The sequence below is a fragment of the Engystomops pustulosus genome, chromosome 8 (assembly GCF_040894005.1).
Source record: "Engystomops pustulosus chromosome 8, aEngPut4.maternal, whole genome shotgun sequence".
In the NCBI taxonomy this organism is placed as follows: Eukaryota; Metazoa; Chordata; class Amphibia; order Anura; family Leptodactylidae; genus Engystomops; species Engystomops pustulosus.
This window is the reverse complement of record NC_092418.1, coordinates 65405088-65424722: the sequence shown is the minus strand read 5'-3', so window position 1 is coordinate 65424722 and position 19635 is coordinate 65405088. Positions and strand designations below refer to the sequence as shown.

The 19635-nt window shown below is 39.6% G+C and overlaps 1 protein-coding gene across 1 annotated transcript; it reads right to left on the bottom strand.

Annotated features, from left to right (window-relative positions):
• Positions 1 to 662: 662 nt before the first annotated feature.
• On the bottom strand, positions 663 to 5973 carry LOC140075316 (gamma-crystallin-3-like). The gene is made up of 3 exons (XM_072121026.1): positions 5872 to 5973; positions 2950 to 3192; positions 663 to 1043 (listed from the first exon to the last, which is right to left on the bottom strand). The coding sequence occupies exons 1-3, from the start codon at positions 5878 to 5880 to the stop codon at positions 768 to 770; spliced, it is 528 nt and encodes a 175-aa protein (XP_071977127.1). The 5' UTR covers positions 5881 to 5973; the 3' UTR covers positions 663 to 767.
• Between the last annotated feature and the right edge of the window lie 13662 nt (positions 5974 to 19635).

The window sequence follows — 19635 nt, the reverse complement described above, 5'->3', positions numbered from 1 at the left end:
TCCCATCTGTTATCCGGAAAATGCCAGATTCCATCAACTGTGGACTTAGCATATAAGATGGCAGCTGAATACTGGTTCATTGCAGCATCATTTTTCTTTATTAAATTATTTTTATTCCATTCACTTATGGCTGGACTATATTAGACTATATAACATTTAATGCCTTGTGTCACCCCCTTCATCCAAATGACTATGCTATTAATATGTAATGTCTTATTTTATCTGTATATGTCCCCCATACAGAATTTGATGGCTCTTTATAAATAAAGATTATTTTTATTGTAACTGTTGTGCTTCTATTTAGCAAAGTCACTCACAGTCCTGTTTGATTCCATTGTGGGTTAGTTTTACTGACAGTTTCCCTTTAATGCTTGAAGAAGCTGTAGATTGGCATATACTGCAGTAAAAAATGAAGAAGATAAAAACTTTGCAGCTTACAGCTTTTCTTATAGTCTTAGGAGTTATAGTTCAAATTTTACTAATGAGAGGTACACCCTTTACTGTATAACTATTTTGGGTCTTACAGGTGAAAATATATCGTTGCAATGACCTAAAAAGGTGCACATAGCAGGGCTCAAGCTTCACATTTTTCACATTTCATAAACATTTTTCTACCCTTGTTTACAGCATAATAAAAAGAGTGAAATAAAGATAAAACATAATTTGTATTCATATTCCTTTTATATATATATTTCACTCGCAAAGCAAAGATCAAATACTTTAATATATTCCATAAACAGAAGTGAAGTTTTCCAGCATTAACATCATCAGAATAAATCTGTGGCTCTCCTAAAAGAACCAACTCGGCTATTCACCGCTCCCCAGTCGCTGTATCTCCTGTATTCTCCTGGTTTCAGATAATACTGACGTCCCCTGTAGTTGGGTTCTTCATAGAATATCCAGTAACCCTCAAGGACATGGCAGGAGTGGATGTCATTAGAATGGAATTGTTCATGCAAATGTGGGCAGTTTTCAGTAAATTCCATCATTTGTCCTCTGAAGTCCTCTCTCTCATAAACTCTCAACTTGAAAGAGCCTCGGTGCTATTAAAAAGACAAAAGTGAAAACAATATTTATGTTTTGAAGTTATTAAGTGTTTATACTAACATGTTTAACGTTATATTTAATTTGTAAGAAATACTTTGTATAGTTGTGCCTAGGAAAGAAAAAGATTATCCTTTAAAGTATTCTATATAAGAATAATGGAACAAAAAAAGTAAATACTTTGCAGTAAACCTGCAGTAATTCTACATTTTATTATTAATGTTGTTGTATTTTTCTGGTCTATACTTATGCATGCTATTACTAAAAAAAATGTTTATTTTACAATTTTTCTAACTAAATGTTATTTAAATTATTTTAAATAATCTATGTCTCAGGTTGCAAAATCCCATAGAGCGCACTTTCCTCTAGCGGGAGACCCCGCTCTGCACACTACTCCTAGCGCTGCAGTAGTCATAGCAGTGCGCCTCTCCTTTATGTCCTCTCCTATACCTAGCAATCCGTGCCTGATGAAGGTCTGAATTAAGACCGAAACGTTGCATAAATTGTTATTGGATTGCTGTTCTTGATCACATTGGAACTAAAAATAAAATAAGAATTCCTGATTTCACAAAATATAAGGAGTGCCAAGTTTTTCTTCACTTGCAAAATCCCATAAAGGCTTAACTTGAGGGGGAGTAGAGTGTAAACAAGCCCTTTGCCTTTCAAACTCCCTTGTAATAATAAAATGTATGACTCTGACAGCCTTACAAGTGTGTTACAAGAATATTAGAATATTCCAATATTTGAGGAATCTATTAAGAATGGAGTTTTAAATGCCTCAATATTCTCTAGGTCAGACCTGTTCAGACCAGGTCTGACTGGGGCAGGAGGATAATTTATAGTCTCCACCAACTTACTGCCATGGCCTATAGTAAATAGAGTGGCAGGGCTGTTCCTTGTTGCTTTTTAATTAAAACAGTTTTTTTTTCTTTTTTTTTTTTACAGTTACAGTATCAAAAACAGAGCAAAAATGATGAATCTATATTTGTGCAATTAAGAAGACCTTTTTAAGAAGAACCTTTGTTTATGTGTCACTATATTCTGAGCTATACCTTTTTTTTACTACATAATAAAGACGATCATCAGAGAAGATGAGGGCTGAATTTGTGTGGAATAAACAAGTATTTTGGAATACACCTGCCATTCACAGTACAGATTGAATAACCACCCTCTAGCAAATGTGATTACAAATGTGCCATTACCCATTTTGTGTTTTTTATTTATGTACTACTATATTACTTGGGAAGGTTCTTTGGTTTTTTTATTTTTATCATTTAATATATTTTGATTATGTAAAATGTAATTTAATTTTTTTTACTGTCCTGCTAACGCAATCCTGACGATCCACTGAAAAAAACTAAGATAACCTGATAGGGGCCATATAAAGTAAAAAACACAAAAATATTAATAAATAGATTAAAAAAACATTGCCATAGTCACCCTATTGTCCCGACAATGTACATAACATATATCAAAATAATTATTGATAATGGTCATTTTGAGTTCATTTGAAAATTAAATATATATTTAAAAAAAAAAAAAAAAAAGAAATACATTTACATTAACATTGTGTTTAACTAGCCCTATAGGCCCAAAAACCAAATATGTTTAAACATGCAAAAAAAAAAAAAAAAGTGATGCCCCCTAAACCAAAGTGTATTAAAATTTTCTAAAAATATCCCTTGTCTTTGTCTTGTCTTTTCTGGCCTCATCATTAAGGGTCCAAAGGACTTTTGCTTGTGATACCATGATAACTTGCATTAAAAAAAAAAAACACAGCGTTGCTTCTGTTTTTCACTGATGGTCAGTCAATGGCTTGGCACTGTATTTGGCATATACACAGACCATGATAAAACATTCATTGAAATAATTGAAATAATATAATTAATATGAATATTGACTCACCTGAGGGGTTAATTGACAAGATCTAATAGAGTCATTGAAGCCCATCCACTGCTGGAAATCAGGATACTCTCCCCTTTTTAAAAAATATTGGTGTCCCTTATAGTTTGGAAACTCATACAGCATCCAGTTTCCATTCTCCACTCTGATTGAATTGCATCGATTGAAGTATGAGTGAAGATCAGAACAGTCAGAGATGCACTCATAAGAGCGCCCCTTGAAGTTTTTGTCTTCGTAGAAAATGATCTAAAAATATTAAATGATAAAGTTTTAAGAATATATGGGCAGATTTAGCAATCAGTTTACAACAGAATTAGGTCCTTTTCACCAAGAAACTCTGTGCCACACTAATGAAGAGTTAAAGAGACTTTTTAGACACTTTTATGACTAGTGTGGCAAAGAGGTTGTGGACTCCTAACAGGGGCGTGGCTTTGACAGAAAAGGCCAGTGCACCAAAAATTATGCCAATCTACCAGTATTTTGGTGCAGCTTTCTAGCATAAAATAAACACATGGCCCATTAACTCAACTGACAGAGCATGTTACACTGTATACATTACTTTGTAGGCATTTTTATGCTGTTGAAAGTATTTTTCATATAAGCTTTTCTTCTACCCACAGGAGAGAGGATAAGAGCCTGAATGATGGGGGTATAGCGTTCATCAGATAGGTGCCCACAAATCCCTTTATTCTTTTAAACACAATGGGGGAGATCCGTCATATAATAATGAAATCCCACCCCTCCGGCACTTTTTAGAAGGCTTAGGATTCCTGACATAACCAACGGGTGAGAGGCTGCACTAGTGGACAAAAAGATGGCAGCTGCTAGCTAGTATAATTTTGCACAAAAACCATGCTAATGTTGAAGGTGAACGTTTAACCCCTTCCCAACGCCGGGTCCTGGTGCATGGAGAGGGCTCGCGGGCCGAGCCCTCTCCATAGCCGGTAAGTCTTTGCTGCATATTGCAGCAAAGGTTTACCGGTAACACCTGCAATCAGTGCTAGCACCGATCGCAGGTGTTTTCACCTGGTAGCCTCTGGTGTTCCGAATACCCGAGGCTACTTCGTTTTAACCCATGCATTACAATGTGCTAATTGCACAGTGTAATCCATGGGCAGTAAAATCCAGATATACTGCCATATAGTAGTATGGCAGTATATGATAGGATGAATCAGACTACCTAGGGTTAGATAGTAAAAGTAAAAATAAAAAAAGTTTAAAAAAAAATTATAATAAAAAAACCTAAAAATTCAAATCACCCCCCTTTCCCTAGAACTGATATGAATATAAATAAACGGTAAAAATTATAAACACATTAGGTATTGCCGCATCCGAAAATGCCCGATCTATCAAAATATAATAATGGTTTTTCACTGCGCTTAACCCCGTAACGGAAAATAGCGTCCAAAGTCGAAAATGGCATTTTTTTTGCCATTTTGAAAAATATAAAAAAATTTATAAAAAGTGATCAAAAGGTCGCACAGTCCCAAAAGTTATAGCAATGAAAACGCCATCAAAATTCGCAAAAAATGACACTACCCACAGCTCTGTACACCAAAGTATGAAACAGTTATTGGTGCCAGAAGATGGCAAAATAAAACAAACATATTTTGTACAGGAGGTTTTAATGTTTTTAAATGTATGAAAACATTATAACACGTATACAAATTTGGTATCCACGTGATCGTACCAACCCAAAGAATAAAGTAGACATGTCATTTGGGACGCAGAGTGAAAGCTGTAAAATCCAAGCCACCAAAAAAACGTCGCAAATGTGGTTTTTCACCATTTTCACTGCATTTGGAATTTTTTTCCCGCTTCCCAGTACACGCCATGGAATATTAAATATTGTCACTATGAAGAGCAATTTGTTACACAGAAAATAAGCCATAACACAGCTCTTTATGTGGAAAAATAAAAAAGTTATAGATTTTTGAAGTTGGTGAGTGAAAAATGGAAGTAAAAAAACTAAAAAAGGTGAAGTCGTTAAGGGGTTAAGTGGTCTAGGTATTGTGAAGGCGCTTCACATGCCCATTCTGGGAATAATAATAATAAATAATAATAATGTCATTTCAATTATTTCATGCCTTCTAAGCCAATTTTCTGTCATAGAAGCTCAGATAAATGTTCCCCGGTGGTCAGCTCCCAAGTTATCTGAATGTGCATCAATGTTATGTACATTTACGTCATTTGGATGACTGATTCTAGAAGTGTATATAATGATCAAGGACATCTTGCTCTAGCTGAGTCTGACAGATGCTTGGACCATTTTAGATCAAAATAATGTATAAAGTTACAAAATTCAGATTTAGTTCTTAAGCAGTACATGCTTAAATTTTCTAATTTAAAGGGGATAAATACCTAGTAAAGTCATAACTACAACTGCAATAACTATAATTTCATAAGGGATCAATAAGTTCTTTTGTATTATAGGAGTTCCTTGTAAAATAGTATGCAGTAGGCTTCAGTCATTGTTTATATATATATGATGGTGGTGGTATTGGGGGGGGGGGGTTATACAGAATATTTGGTTATTTGTATTGATGTAAATGATTACATTAGCCATCAATTTTTTTAGATCCAAAATGAGTTAAAAGGTTGGACATTGCTAAATCAACACTAAAGTTTGAAAATGAATTTGACAGTTTTCTATTGATTTGTGTTCATTTATTTTTGATTCTATAATACTATCAATCCTTCTGCTGCTATTATTAAAAGCATAGAAATCTTGCAACGTGTATCCTTTTTTATTATGTTACACTACTTACCGTACTACTAGATTCTGGCAATTAACAGTGAATATTATTTTACTTCTGATTTCTTAATACATATATAAATCATTTACAGTTTTGAATATTGAATACTTTATTTCATATAAAAGGTTTTTATGATATATTTTCTGTTGAAAACAAAGTTTAGTCTTACCTTTCCCATTTTGAGTCAGGAACTGTAAATGTACGGTCTGCCATCTGTTTTTTGCAGATTGCCTTATATACTGTAAGTCATATGTTTTTTTCTATAAGCAAATGTTAACTAAGTGATTTTTCAAACCAACAATGAGACAATGATTGTGTCATTTTACTTGTGGCTTCTCATTGTTTTTTAGTGATAGCCATTGTCTTTTTTTATTTTGCTATTCCATGGGTTTTCTGATGTCCTACATCAGCACATCTTGCTTGCTTTACTTTGTATTAAATACAAAAAGATAGTGTACGCAACATACATTTTCTGCTCAGCACAATAACATGAATCAAAACAATTAATCTGATAATAAGTATTTTCAAATGTTATATAGCATGTGTGTTTTATTACCTTTTGATCTTCCAGGGTAACCTAAAATTAATATTATCTATTTAAAAAAAATAGCCCATGCCACAGAAACAAGAACATAAAAAAAAGGCTTTAACCCCTTAACAACCTGGTCGTTTTTAGTTTATTCACTTCCATTTTTCACTCCCCACCTTCAAAAATCTATAACTTTTGTATGTTTCCACATAAAGAGCTGCATGGTGGCTTGTTTTCTATGTAACAAATTGCACTTCATAGTATTTAATTTTCCATGTCGTGTACTGGGAAGCAGGAAAAAAATTCCAAATACAGTGAAAATACGCAATTGCAGCGTTTTCTTGTGGGCTTGGATTTTACGGCTTTCACTGTGCACCCCAAATGACATATCTACTTTATTCTTTGGGTCGGTGGGATCACCACAATACCAAATTTGTAATAGGTTTTATAATGTTCTTAATTTACAAAAATTAAAACCTCCTGTACGAAAATTGTATTTTTTTATTTTGCCATCTTCTGGTGCTAATAACTTTTTCATTCTTTGGTGTGCAGATCTATAGTTGGTGTCATGTTTTGTGACTTATGATGGTGTTTTCAATGCTACCATTTTTAGGACTTAAGGAGGGTTAAACGCAGTGAAAAAACGTTATTATATTTTGATAGATTGGGCATTTTAGAACGCGGCAATACCTAATGTTCTAGGGAAAGGAAGGTGATTTGAATTTTTTGTTTTTTATTATAATTTTTTTTAAACTTTTTTAAAAATTTTTTTTAATTATATTTTTCAAACTCCCTAAGGTACTTTAACCCTATATTGTCTGATCGATCAAAGAATAGCACATGTAATGAAAAGGTTCAAACGAGACAGCCTCGGGTCTTCGGAAGACCCAAGGCTGTCATAGCAACGGATCATCATGGGGATACGATCTGCAGCAAGATAGCGGCGCCCATGCGCCATCTCTTTAATGGTGTGTGTTTGGTTGGATGCGCAAGAGCCATAATTTTTACTGTGTTTTTTTTTTTACTTTTTGAAAGGTGTTCACCATACTGGTTCAGTAATTACGGATGTGGCGATACCTTATATGTGCTGTTTGTGTCACATTTTATTGTGTATGGGAGTTTTATGCTATATGGGACATTTAAGAGACCTATTTTTGTATTCATTTTTTTTTTTTGCACAGTTTTCCATCTGGTCACTTGTTAAAATTGACACACTACCATACTGATGTATGGTAGTGTATTAAAACAGTCATCATAAAGGCATAGGCTGACAACTGCACTGCTGGGTCCGACCCAGGAGGCAGGCAGAAAACCGTGTGTATTGAACCCCCAATCAACTGGCAGGGCTGTCACCAACAATATACCCCAAAAGACTAACCATGCCCTTCACCTAAAAGCTCCAGGCTGCTATTCTCTCTTAAAACAGAACACTGACACAGCTACCCCTATACTCAGTCAGCAAATTGCTGAGCTCATGCAGGGATTGGGCATTCGTAGAGGCTACCAATATATAAAAAAGGTACATTGGGGCAATACTCCTAATGGAGCCTTGAGGGGAGAAACACTTGTCAGGGAGTGTAGCACATTAGGGTCTGTATTCCATACTAGTGTCATCCTTCAGATGTGTTTTATAGACATTTTCATTATTTAGCAGGGCACTGAAAAAGACTTTTATTGAGACTCTAAACAACAATGAATTTTACATCAAACTGACCAGCCTTATTAGCCGGACGAGACTTAAGCATCTGGGCCAATATGAATGTATATTGTAAACAAACCAGTATCAACTTGGTTTAACATGGAAGATCATCACACCCTAGTCTTATAATCCAGGCAACTGGCCAATTCTTAAGAGCCCCTAGAATATGTTATTTACCAAGACTCTGAGAGATCAGTTTATGATCATAGGATATAAGACAAAAGCATATTGAGAATGGATATCAAAGAGCTATGGGTACAAACTGAGATCATGTATTATCATAACAAGTGAAAAAGCTTGAAAGTTCATTACAGACTCGATTGATTGCCAGGTATCATTTAAGATGGAACAAAGTGATTAAAGCTTTTCAGATGTGAAGTGGTTTAAAGTTTTAGTAGCTTCCTCTGCTGGTTACCCCAATAGTTGTCAATAATCTGCAGGATGGAGACACGGAAGGGCTCAGGAGGAAAGGAGCAAAATTTAGGTTTTGGAGCTCTGTTTTCACTAGGCTCAAATGTAATACAAAGTGAGTAGGGCAGAGTAAAAATTGTATTGCAATTTATCAAATATGCCATTTTAGTGACAAAAATATTTTGCCCAACTCATGCCACTGGGGAAAAACGCATCAAAAATCACTCTGTGGGTCACCCTGGTTTGGGCAATACCCCATAGGTGGCAATAATCTGCAGGATGGAGCTACAGCAGGTCTCTAAAGGGAATAACTGGCATTTGGAGCACAGACATTTTTTTTCTTTTTGGCATCATGAAGCATTTGTAGATGCCAATAGGAACCATTACAGTAGAAACCCGTAGGAACTGACCTTATTTTGGATACTACACCCCTCCATGAATTAATCCACGTGTATACAGCAATACCTCATATGGGACAACAATCTACAGGCTGGGCACATAGAAGAGATTAGAAGGAAAGGTTCGGCATGATATATGAGCTTTACATAGCACATTAGGGTAACAACAGGGTAATCTAAAAATCCAGGGATGTATCATAAATACGGAAGCAACCTGTCATACATAGTCCTGTATTTTTTCTGGGCATGTCTCACAATGATAAACGGTGTCCTTCTGAATGCCTTTTTTGGAGAACACCCTGCACATCTTCTGTGTCCTTCCCTTTTGGCAGTTTGGTGAACTTCTCCTGGAAAGTGCTGCCCTGGTACAATGCACAATGTGGCCTTGCTTCCAGAAGTGCTGGCACTGCCCCCTTCCTGGTATCCAAAAAGAAAGTACTTTATAACCACCTCTTGAAATTCCAGGAAAGTTCCCCTCTGGCCTGCACATTGATGTAGCACGTAAGCATTATATAGTGCTATCTGCATGATGTGCATGACCAGCTTCTTGTACCACACCCCCGACTTCCGCATAAACTTTCTCTGATCTCAGTTCATTGATACCCTTATATTTGTTACCCATCCTACTAGGGAGGTAGTACATAAGTTCTGGAATCGATTGCGGCTTACCTAAGTTGCATCCTTGCTTCCTACATGGCTAGAAAAGTTGGCCACCAAACACCCCTTGAATAAGAAATTATTATCTATGGTGTACTCTTTGATTATCCAGCTTCACAGATCATCACCCCTTATTTTTTGATCATTTGATGCATAAGAATTAGGGAAAATCCTTCTAAAATTGTTTCAAGGTGGTATAAGGCACCTCAATGGCTCCATCACATATTCCCATGGGTTGATAAAAAGTGTTGTAGTTGCGAAACGGCTGTAGGAACTATGGCCTATATATGGTGGTCATGCCCTCTGTTACAGGTTTTTTTGAGAGAAGTGCTAGAAAAAATACAGCATATATGCAACACCCACATACCATATTCTCTCAGTGTGATATTATAAGGGAAGCCAAGCCCTACATTCAACTGCTGCTAAACTCTTAAACATGTAATTGGAAGACAACTTGGTACCAACCCTCTCTCAGTAGAAAGATAAGTGTTTTAGAGATCTGCAGGTTTAAAGGTATAGGCAATTGGAAGGGGGTACACTTCCCAAATTTCTAAAAATCTGGACAACCTGGTTTCACTCAAAACTCATTAATATGACAGGCATTCATACAACCCCCCTTTTTTACCCTCCCCCTTACAAAAACCCTAGCTCTTCCCTCCTTTACTCTTCCATCCTTTTTTCATTTACCCCCATCTAATGTTATCACTCTGAATTTTTTTGACTTAATAACATCTGATTGAAGAAATACATACATATATATATATATATATATATATATATATATAGAACAGCAAAAAAAGGCAGCACTCCGAGATTTGTGGAAATCAGAAAAACATACTCATTTATTCACACATGTGTCAAGGCTACGTTTCGGCTCCTTGCATCTGGAGCCTTTCTCAAGCAAAGGTGCATGTAACACAGTGAAAAATTTATACAAAATACACAGGAAGTGACATCATCTTACAGGTCATGTGATCACAGCAATACCAAGTTTAAATCACATATTTGAATACAAAAAGGACTTTACAATTACATATAAACATTAAGTTAGAGACCTAGTGCAGTCATGTGCATAATAAAAGGAAGATCTAGCGCCTACCTAAGGATCAGTAGCTGGCAGGATGTGGAATAGTGGCGTGCCCCCATGGAGCACCGCCTCTGACACAATCATGTGACTCATATAAACAGAGCTGGCAGTCACGTGAAGCCATCTTGTGAAAGGGAGAACCATGCAGTGTATAATAAATACGAGATTATTGTCTCAAAAACGGGTGCCGGGTCTCAATGGGTCCGCAGAGTGCCATGCACAGACATCAGTCACATTATCGTGACTGAGTTATCAGAACGGCCCGATCCGTAGCTACCCTTTCAGGACCGGAGTCCAGCGGGTGCATAATTCAGGTCAGGTTATCACTCTATATCTGGCCCATAATAGAGACCATTTGCAACCCAAAATAAGTGCAGTCTCCCTATAGATCTATAAAGGTTACTGAAGGAGGTGAATCATGATATGTAGTGTCTGATCCTTAGGATAATCAGCGGAGATCACATCTGCAGAGTGAAGAAAACAGTGGGGTGCCTCTAGTGAAGTGTTTGCGAGATCTAAAAAAGAAGAAAAAGGGGTAAGTATACGGCTTGGTAGGAAATAATCATTATAAATATACAATATCATACACCAATGTTTCGCTGATTCAGATAAGGTGACCAAGATTCCAACCTACATAGGTTTACGCCCATTATAGAGCAACTTCCGTGGTTCTAAATTCAATATTGAGACCTTTGGGTTTCAGAGTGTCCAATCTATGGATCCACTCCAATTCTTTCCTACGAAGTCTATGTAGCCTATTTCCCCCTAATCTATGAGGTGGGACATGGTCAATAATTCTGACCCGTAGTTGAAATTCCGTATGTTTGGCCTCCACAAAATGTTTTGAGACTGGTAAGTCAACTCTCCTGTCCCTGATGGACTGCCTATGATTATTCAATCGCAACTTCAGTTCTGTGCTCGTTTCCCCAACATACCATAAGCCACAAGGGCATTCCAAAAGGTATATAACATAAGATGAGGAACAAGTGAGATAGTGTCTGATAAAGAACTCCTTGCCAGTATGCCGGTCGGTGAAAGTATTCCCTTTAACAACGGTTTTGCAATTAACGCAATTCAAGCATGGAAAACATCCCTTCTTCCTAGTGGTTAAGAAGGATTGTACAATTTTTTTCTTTGGGCCAATGTCAGATCTTACTAACTCGTCCTGTAAGTTCCTCACTCGTCTGTATGCGAATACAGGAGGTTGGTCAAAGATGGTAGGAGTACCTAAACCATCTCTCAAGATGGGCCAGTGTTTTCTAACAATGTTAGAAATAAGTGGGCTAGTCTCAGTGTAGGTAGTGACAAATGTGAGTCTGTCAGTCTCCGATCTGTGGGGTGTACTGCTTAAGAGTTTTTTTCGATCAATATCTGTCACCTTCTTCTTATGGGTGTTTAAGATGTGCGAAGGATAACCTCTCTGGTGAAATTTATCTGCCATGTCATCTAGTCTGTTTTGTAATGGGGGGTCCCCATCAACAATCCTCTTCACCCGTAGCAACTGACTGTAAGGCAAAGATTTAATCATCCGTCTCGGATGGCAACTATGAAAGTCTAAAAGATTGTTCCTGTCCATTTCTTTTGTGTACAGATCTGTGGTAAGTATATTATTCTCAAGTGACACTTTGACATCCAAGAATTGAATCTCCTTCTTGGAGTGTATATAGGTGAATTTTACAGTGGGATCAATACAGTTCAGATAGTCAAAGAATGTATATAATTGTGTCTCATCTCCAGACCAGATGACGAATGTGTCATCTATATACCGCCACCAACATAAGACCTGTCTGAAGTGATGCAAACCATAAATATGATGTTCCTCCAAAAAACGCATATACATATTTGCGTAAGTGGGTGCCACATTCGACCCCATGGCAGTTCCTTGGGTCTGCATAAAGAACTGATCTCTGAATAGAAAATAATTGCAGGTCAGTATAACCTCCAAGAGCGCCAAAATGAATGTGTTGCACTCCTCCGAATATTGAGAAGACTCAATGAGGAAGTGTTTCACTGCTGCAATACCCCTAGCGTGGTCTATTGAAGTGTATAAGCTCACTACATCAAAGGACACAAGTATTGTTTCTGTGTCGGTGGGTAGGCTAACATCACCTAGTTTTAACAAAAAGTCAGAGGTCTGAAACCCAAAGGTCTCAATATTGAATTTAGAACCACGGAAGTTGCTCTATAATGGGCGAAAACCTATGTAGGTTGGAATCTTGGTCACCTTATCTGAATCAGCGAAACATTGGTGTATGATATTGTATATTTATAATGATTATTTCCTACCAAGCCGTATACTTACCCCTTTTTCTTCTTTTTTAGATCTCGCAAACACTTCACTAGAGGCACCCCACTGTTTTCTTCACTCTGCAGATGTGATCTCCGCTGATTATCCTAAGGATCAGACACTACATATCATGATTCACCTCCTTCAGTAACCTTTATTGATCTATAGGGAGACTGCACTTATTTTGGGTTGCAAATGGTCTCTATTATGGGCCAGATATAGAGTGATAACCTGACCTGAATTATGCACCCGCTGGACTCCGGTCCTGAAAGGGTAGCTACGGATCGGGCCGTTCTGATAACTCAGTCACGATAATGTGACTGATGTCTGTGCATGGCACTCTGCGGACCCATTGAGACCCGGCACCCGTTTTTGAGACAATAATCTCGTATTTATTATACACTGCATGGTTCTCCCTTTCACAAGATGGCTTCACGTGACTGCCAGCTCTGTTTATATGAGTCACATGATTGTGTCAGAGGCGGTGCTCCATGGGGGCACGCCACTATTCCACATCCTGCCAGCTACTGATCCTTAGGTAGGCGCTAGATCTTCCTTTTATTATGCACATGACTGCACTAGGTCTCTAACTTAATGTTTATATGTAATTGTAAAGTCCTTTTTGTATTCAAATATGTGATTTAAACTTGGTATTGCTGTGATCACATGACCTGTAAGATGATGTCACTTCCTGTGTATTTTGTATAAATTTTTCACTGTGTTACATGCACCTTTGCTTGAGAAAGGCTCCAGATGCAAGGAGCCGAAACGTAGCCTTGACACATGTGTGAATAAATGAGTATGTTTTTCTGATTTCCACAAATCTCGGAGTGCTGCCCTTTTTTTGCTGTTCTATGGTTTGATGGACCTTGGTTCAGGTCCTGGGAATATATATGGCAGATTAATTAAATTGAATGTGAATACCCAGACGAGAATACCCCTTTAAGCTTCAAGCTAAATAAACACACTTTCTTCAGCTTGTAAACATAACCTCAACAATACTTTCTTGAGGTATAACAAATACACTCCCAGGAACTCTGAGGTAGTTTTCTTCCAACAGCACATGTAGGACAGCTTGAACTAAAACACACACACACACAGTTTCCCCTCAACTGAGTAGCCAATGCTGCCTTTTAATAAGTGGCAAACCCTGGACCGCAGTATGGGACTGATTTTCCCAACCAGACTCTTTGGTCGCTCCATAAAAAACCTGGTCCCGAACTACCGCAGGAAAAACTGCTCAGTAATGTAATGCTACTGGCATACAGCTACTGGGTTTTTTACATCACCTAGGCCAGGCACTTAGTGACACATACCTGCCATCTATATTTTTACCAGTTGTCCTCTTACACCATGCAACTCTGGGATCCAGGGGTGGAAACTTCAGCATAAACTTTCAAAGGCGTAATGTAAATGGATCATAACTTTAAAATCAATAACTAATTATGGACTCAATGAACAACTATATTTTATATATTTTATCTAGCATGATATAATAAATCCCCCTTGATTTTTCAGTATAAGTGGTTTCTGCCTAGTCTAATACTTTTAAATATCCTATTTTTGGTGTATGATCTTCCATCTAATGATCTTACCAATAATAAGTTTATAGGAAATGTTACACTTTGCAGGGGCTGTCACCCTCTCAATAAGGTCCCGACTGACCACACAGTCAGTGTCAGTTTTTTTCAAAAACATTATTGGAAAGCTTTGGGCATGGCATGCAGAGAAGGTTCTCACCAGGCTGACCTTTTCCTGGTATGTCAGCTCCTCAGCTCAGCACCTTCTTCTCACACACGGCCAGCTTCTCCTACCAGTTCACTTTTTCAACCCTGTAAAAAAGTCTAGCAATTTTCTTAATAAGGGGTCTAAACTAAAGACATATAGCAAGAGGGTGAGGGGGCAGCCTTGTCTCACAGCTGACATAATCCTGAATGGCTGTCAAGCTGTCCATTAACTAAACTAAATAATTTTTATTAGAATTGCCTTAAAAAACAAACAGAGTGTTAAAACCATAAATCCAATCTATACATGCAAACCAAAGCAACTATATTAAATACCACAGCCCCCAGTGGCTGTGCCCAGAACAATGGGGATATGCACGTTCCTTATGGTCTCAAGGTGCTAAGCACCATACCATATGAGATACACCTTGAAATAAAGGCAGATAGATAGCTCTTACCAAGCCTGACATGCGATATCGATTAGATGGGAATCAGTGGTGTCCGAACGTCAGTTGAATTGTCTTCATATCATGTATGTGCATGGACAGGAGCATTTAAGGTGACAGTAGTGCAAATAGAGAGAAGAAGAGGCGGCACTCACCGGACCTGTGGAACTACTTCTTTTTATTCAGCAAACGGTGTGGTACAGGGGGAACACTGGAGCCATACGGCGACGGGCCGTTTCCCGCTCACTAGCGCATCTTCAAGCCGTTGACGTCATCCGCCTGCGATGCGCAGAATATATGCGAGAGCGCCTGCGGCTGTCGTCAAGGAGTCCTGCTTCAGGATGCTCCAATTTTTCAAAATGGCATCACGTACTACTTTTTCATAGGGACTGAACTCAAAGGAAAACACCATTCTCTCATTGTTCTTCTCGTTGGTGTGTGCATATGTATTGGTGCTGTCCCTTGTACCTCTCTTAGTTTTCTTAAGGGATCGTAATAACTCCTCCCATGGTATACCCAGCGCTTTATTATAAGCCTCATTAATAAGATGTTCGGGATAGTCCCTGGCTCTCAACCTGTCTTTTAATTCTTCAGCTTGTATCGCAAACTGAGTAGCATCATTGTTGATTCACCTGAGCCGTAGGAACTGGCTGTATGGAAGTCCTCTCTTAGTGTGAAGTGGGTGGTGGCTGTGGTAATGGAGAAGTGAGTTGGTAGCTGTGGCCTAGCGAAACGCCACCGTACTCAACCCACCCTTCTCCTCCCTGACCTTGACGTCCAGAAAGTCTAATTCACCTCCCCCATATATGGCAGTGAACCGCATGTTCATATAATTGTCAGAATTAAGATAATCGACAAACTGTAAGAATTGCGTGTGAGTGTCCTCCCATACGATGAAAACATCATCCACATATCTGTGGAACGCCTTCAGGTTCACGAGGAATGGATTGTCCAGAGAAAAGACACGGCGGTTCTCAAAGCATGCGAGAAACAAGTTGGCAAGGGTACAGGCAACAGGTGTACCCATCGCTGTGCCGGTTCTCTGGACAAACCACTCGTCGTCGAACATGAAGGCGTTATGGGAGAGCACAAACCTAAGCCCCTCGCAGACAAAATTAACGAAGTCAGGACTACTACGAGCATTAGTAAGGATTTCACTAATGCATTGAACACCCAAATCCTGCGGGATGCTGGTGTATAGACTTTCAACATCGATAGACGCCAAAGAGTAACCTTCTTTCCAGTGTATCTCTTTAACAATTTTAAGGAATGCGTTTGTGTCTTTTAGATACGACGGGATCTCTTGGAGGAGGGGACGGAGGAGCCAATCCAAATACTGTGACAGGGGTTCAGTCAGAGACCCGATGCCAGCCACGATGGGTCGGCCAGGGGGGGCGGAAAGTGATTTGTGAACTTTGGGCAAAAAATACCGTACAGGGTAATAGTTTCTTTGCCGTGTGTTCGGATAAAACACCCCGCTCTACACTCTCTCTGAGAAAGGTACGCAACCGTGTTTGGTACCTAATGGTGGGATTAGATGGCAGGGGGTGTAGGTCTCAACGTCCCTCAACTGTCTGTTAGCCTCTGTTTTGTAATAATCCCTGGTCATGACTACCATGTTGCCCCCCTTATCTTCCGGCTTAAAAATAATATTCTCTTGTGACTTAAGCCAGTGAAGGGCGGATAGTTCGCCTGAGGAAAGGTTACTTGGAGTTGGAGGATACACCAAGGCCTTAACATCCTCTTTTACACGCTGGTAAGAAATATCAAGGGGGGAGCCGGCCGACAAGGGGGGACAGAACGTGGAGCCAACACCTTTTTTAAAGGCTTCAATTTCCACGGTAGGGGCATTTAAGGTGACAGTAGACATACCTGCATGTGGTAGGACAAAGTGTCAGGACCTGACTATACCTACATCTGTCTCTGTCACCCACATAAAAATTAGCTCCCACCCTAACAAGGGCAGTAGCACATCCTTGCCCTATTCGAAACAGCCTGCATTCCCCTTCCCTGATGCGTTTCTTCCTACTGTGGGTTCTTCAGAGGGCCTGCGGTGGAAATGATCAAAAAACAGATGGGACCTCCAAAGTGTAAGAGTATCCCTTGGGGTGTAAAACTGCTTGGATGAGCCCAAGTGTAGGGTCATCCCCTGGGTATTTATTCATCTATACCACATGATAAGGGATTGGAGGCAATAGCGTTTTTACTCTCAAGTTGAGGCACACAGTTCTGTAAACACAACCGGTTTATTTTGAGCTTGCTCGAATTTTCCCTCAAACACAACTTTATTCTGTTTAAAGGCAGGATCTACCACCATCTCAGGGGCATGGCAATGATGAGCCCTAGTGTTCCCACGTATGCCAATTTGCTCCTCGGCTGTTCCCTACCCAGGCATTGATAGAGCAGAGATTTTTCTTTGTTATATCAATGACATCTTTGTACTCTGGAACGGGGACAAGGAGAGCTTGTAAGTTTTGCGGAGAGCCTGAATAATAACCCCATGGGCTGTGGTTTACATATGAAATTAATCCTGACAGACTTCCATTCCTGGATGTACTATTTATACGGACTAAGGAGAATACCCTAGAGCAGTGGTGGCGAACCTATGGCACGGGTGCCAGAGGTGGCACTCGGAGCTCTCTCTTTGGGCACCCAAGCCATCACAAAGCCAGCACAAAGGTCACCATTCAGGACTCAAGACCTGAAACAAAGAGGTGTGGACAGAGGTGGATTATCATTGTAGCATTGTGCAATTGGCACTTTGGGAAAAATATATGGCTTTTGCTTGTAGTTTCGGCACTCAGTCCCTAAAAGGTTCGCCATCACTGCCATAGAGACTACTATTTTCCACAACCTGACAGCGACAAATTCCCTTTTATGGGAGAGCAATCATCCACTCCCCCTTCGAAAAGCGATACCCAAAGGTCAATAGCTCCGTATGAGGAGAAATTGTATTAGTAACAGCGAGTATAGGAACCAGGCAGGCGACCTAAGAAAACTGTTTAGGGAAAGGGGGTACCCGGATAGGGTCCTCCTAAAAGCATTCCAGCATGCCTCACGCTTTGACCAAACCAAACTATTTGAAAGTACCACCAAAGACAATGAGGGGGTCAAACAATTCTCTAGACTTATTACCAAATACTATTAGCAAATACTAATGCTAGATGAAGACATTAAGGAAATGGTTGGCCCTAGACCTCTAGTTACGTTCAGGAGTGGACAATCGATAAGAGACAGGGTCGTGGTTAAATAGGTGTCCTAAGGGCTGTTTTATATGCGGTTGGAATTGTGTTGCCTGTCCCTTTATCAAAACCACAAAAACATTCTGCAGTAATGTAACCGGGAGAACTCTGATATTCGTGGCCTTATCAACTGTCGATCGGTGGGCGTTGTATATAAAGCAACATGTAGCTGCGGACTTGAGTATGTTGGCAAAACCTACAGGGAGTTTCGGAAAAGGGTGGGTGATCACCTAGGGGACATTAGGCGTGGAAGAGATACACCAATAGACAGACACATGTAACAGACTCATGGTGGGGACCCCAAACAATTAGAGTTTGTGGGAATTCATAGTTTCATAGTTTCATAGTATATACGGTTGAAAAAAGACACTTGTCCATCAAGTTCAACCAAGGAAGGGTAGGGATTGGATGAGGAAGGGATTTAGGGGAAACAATCCTATATAGCATAACAAAAAATGTTATTTAGCTGTAAAAAGGCATCTAGACTAGAGATGAGCGAGCACTAAAATACTCGGGTACTCGTTATTCGAGACAAACTTTTCCCGATGCTCGAGTGCTCGTCTCGAATAACGAGCCCTATTGAAGTCAATGGGAGACTCGAGCATTTTTCAAGGGGACCAAGGATCTGCACAGTGAAGCTTGGCCAAGCACCTGGGAAACTCAGAAATGGATGGAAACACCATGGAAATGGACAGGAAACAGCAGGGGCAGCATGCATGGATGCCTGTGAGGCTGTTTATTCGCACCATTATGCCAAAATTATGGGCAACAGCATGGCAATGACAGAGTGACCGAATGAGGCTAGATAGCATCTAAAACATGCCATAATTAACCCTGACACTATAGGGGACGGCATGCAGAGGCAGCGGCAGCAGCGGCAGGCTAGAGAGTGTCATGGCGACATACCCTAAATGGACTCAGGCTTCAAACCAATGGGTGGCAGAGAGGAACCAAAGGAGGTGAGCAAGAAGCACTGAAATGATTTCCTATGTGAACAAAAGGTTGACGGTATATTTAGTCGATAACACAGCATGGTGTCGACATAGTGACCAAGTTCCATAACGTATCTGGTGAAACACCCGAAAAATGAGCCTGACACAGCTCTTTTGATAAGGGGACGACATATGAAGGCAGCCATGGAGACGACTTCCATGATTAAGAGTGACAGTATGGGGCATTCATATTGCGCTGCTATGATTGCAACTTCAGGTCTCCAGCATGGCGGCGACAGATGGGCCGAGTTCCACTATGTATCTGGTGAAACACCTGAAAATTCTGCCTGACACAGCTCATTTGATAAGGGGATGATGTGCTGCATATCATCTCATGCTCCAGCGTCTGGGGTATAGAGAGTTGAAATGAGACATTGGTGGACGCTGTGGAGGATCGTGGAGGCAAAATGGACAGGAAACAGCAGGAGCAGCATGCATGGATGCATCTGAGGCTGCCTAAT

What these genes read in the sequence shown, in the direction of transcription:
- LOC140075316 (XM_072121026.1), bottom strand. An exon ending in CTTGTCAATTAACCCCTCAG is followed by an intron (nt 1,044 to 2,949) that starts GTGAGTCAATAT and finishes TCTTTTTAATAG; the next exon opens with CACCGAGGCTCTTTCAAGTT.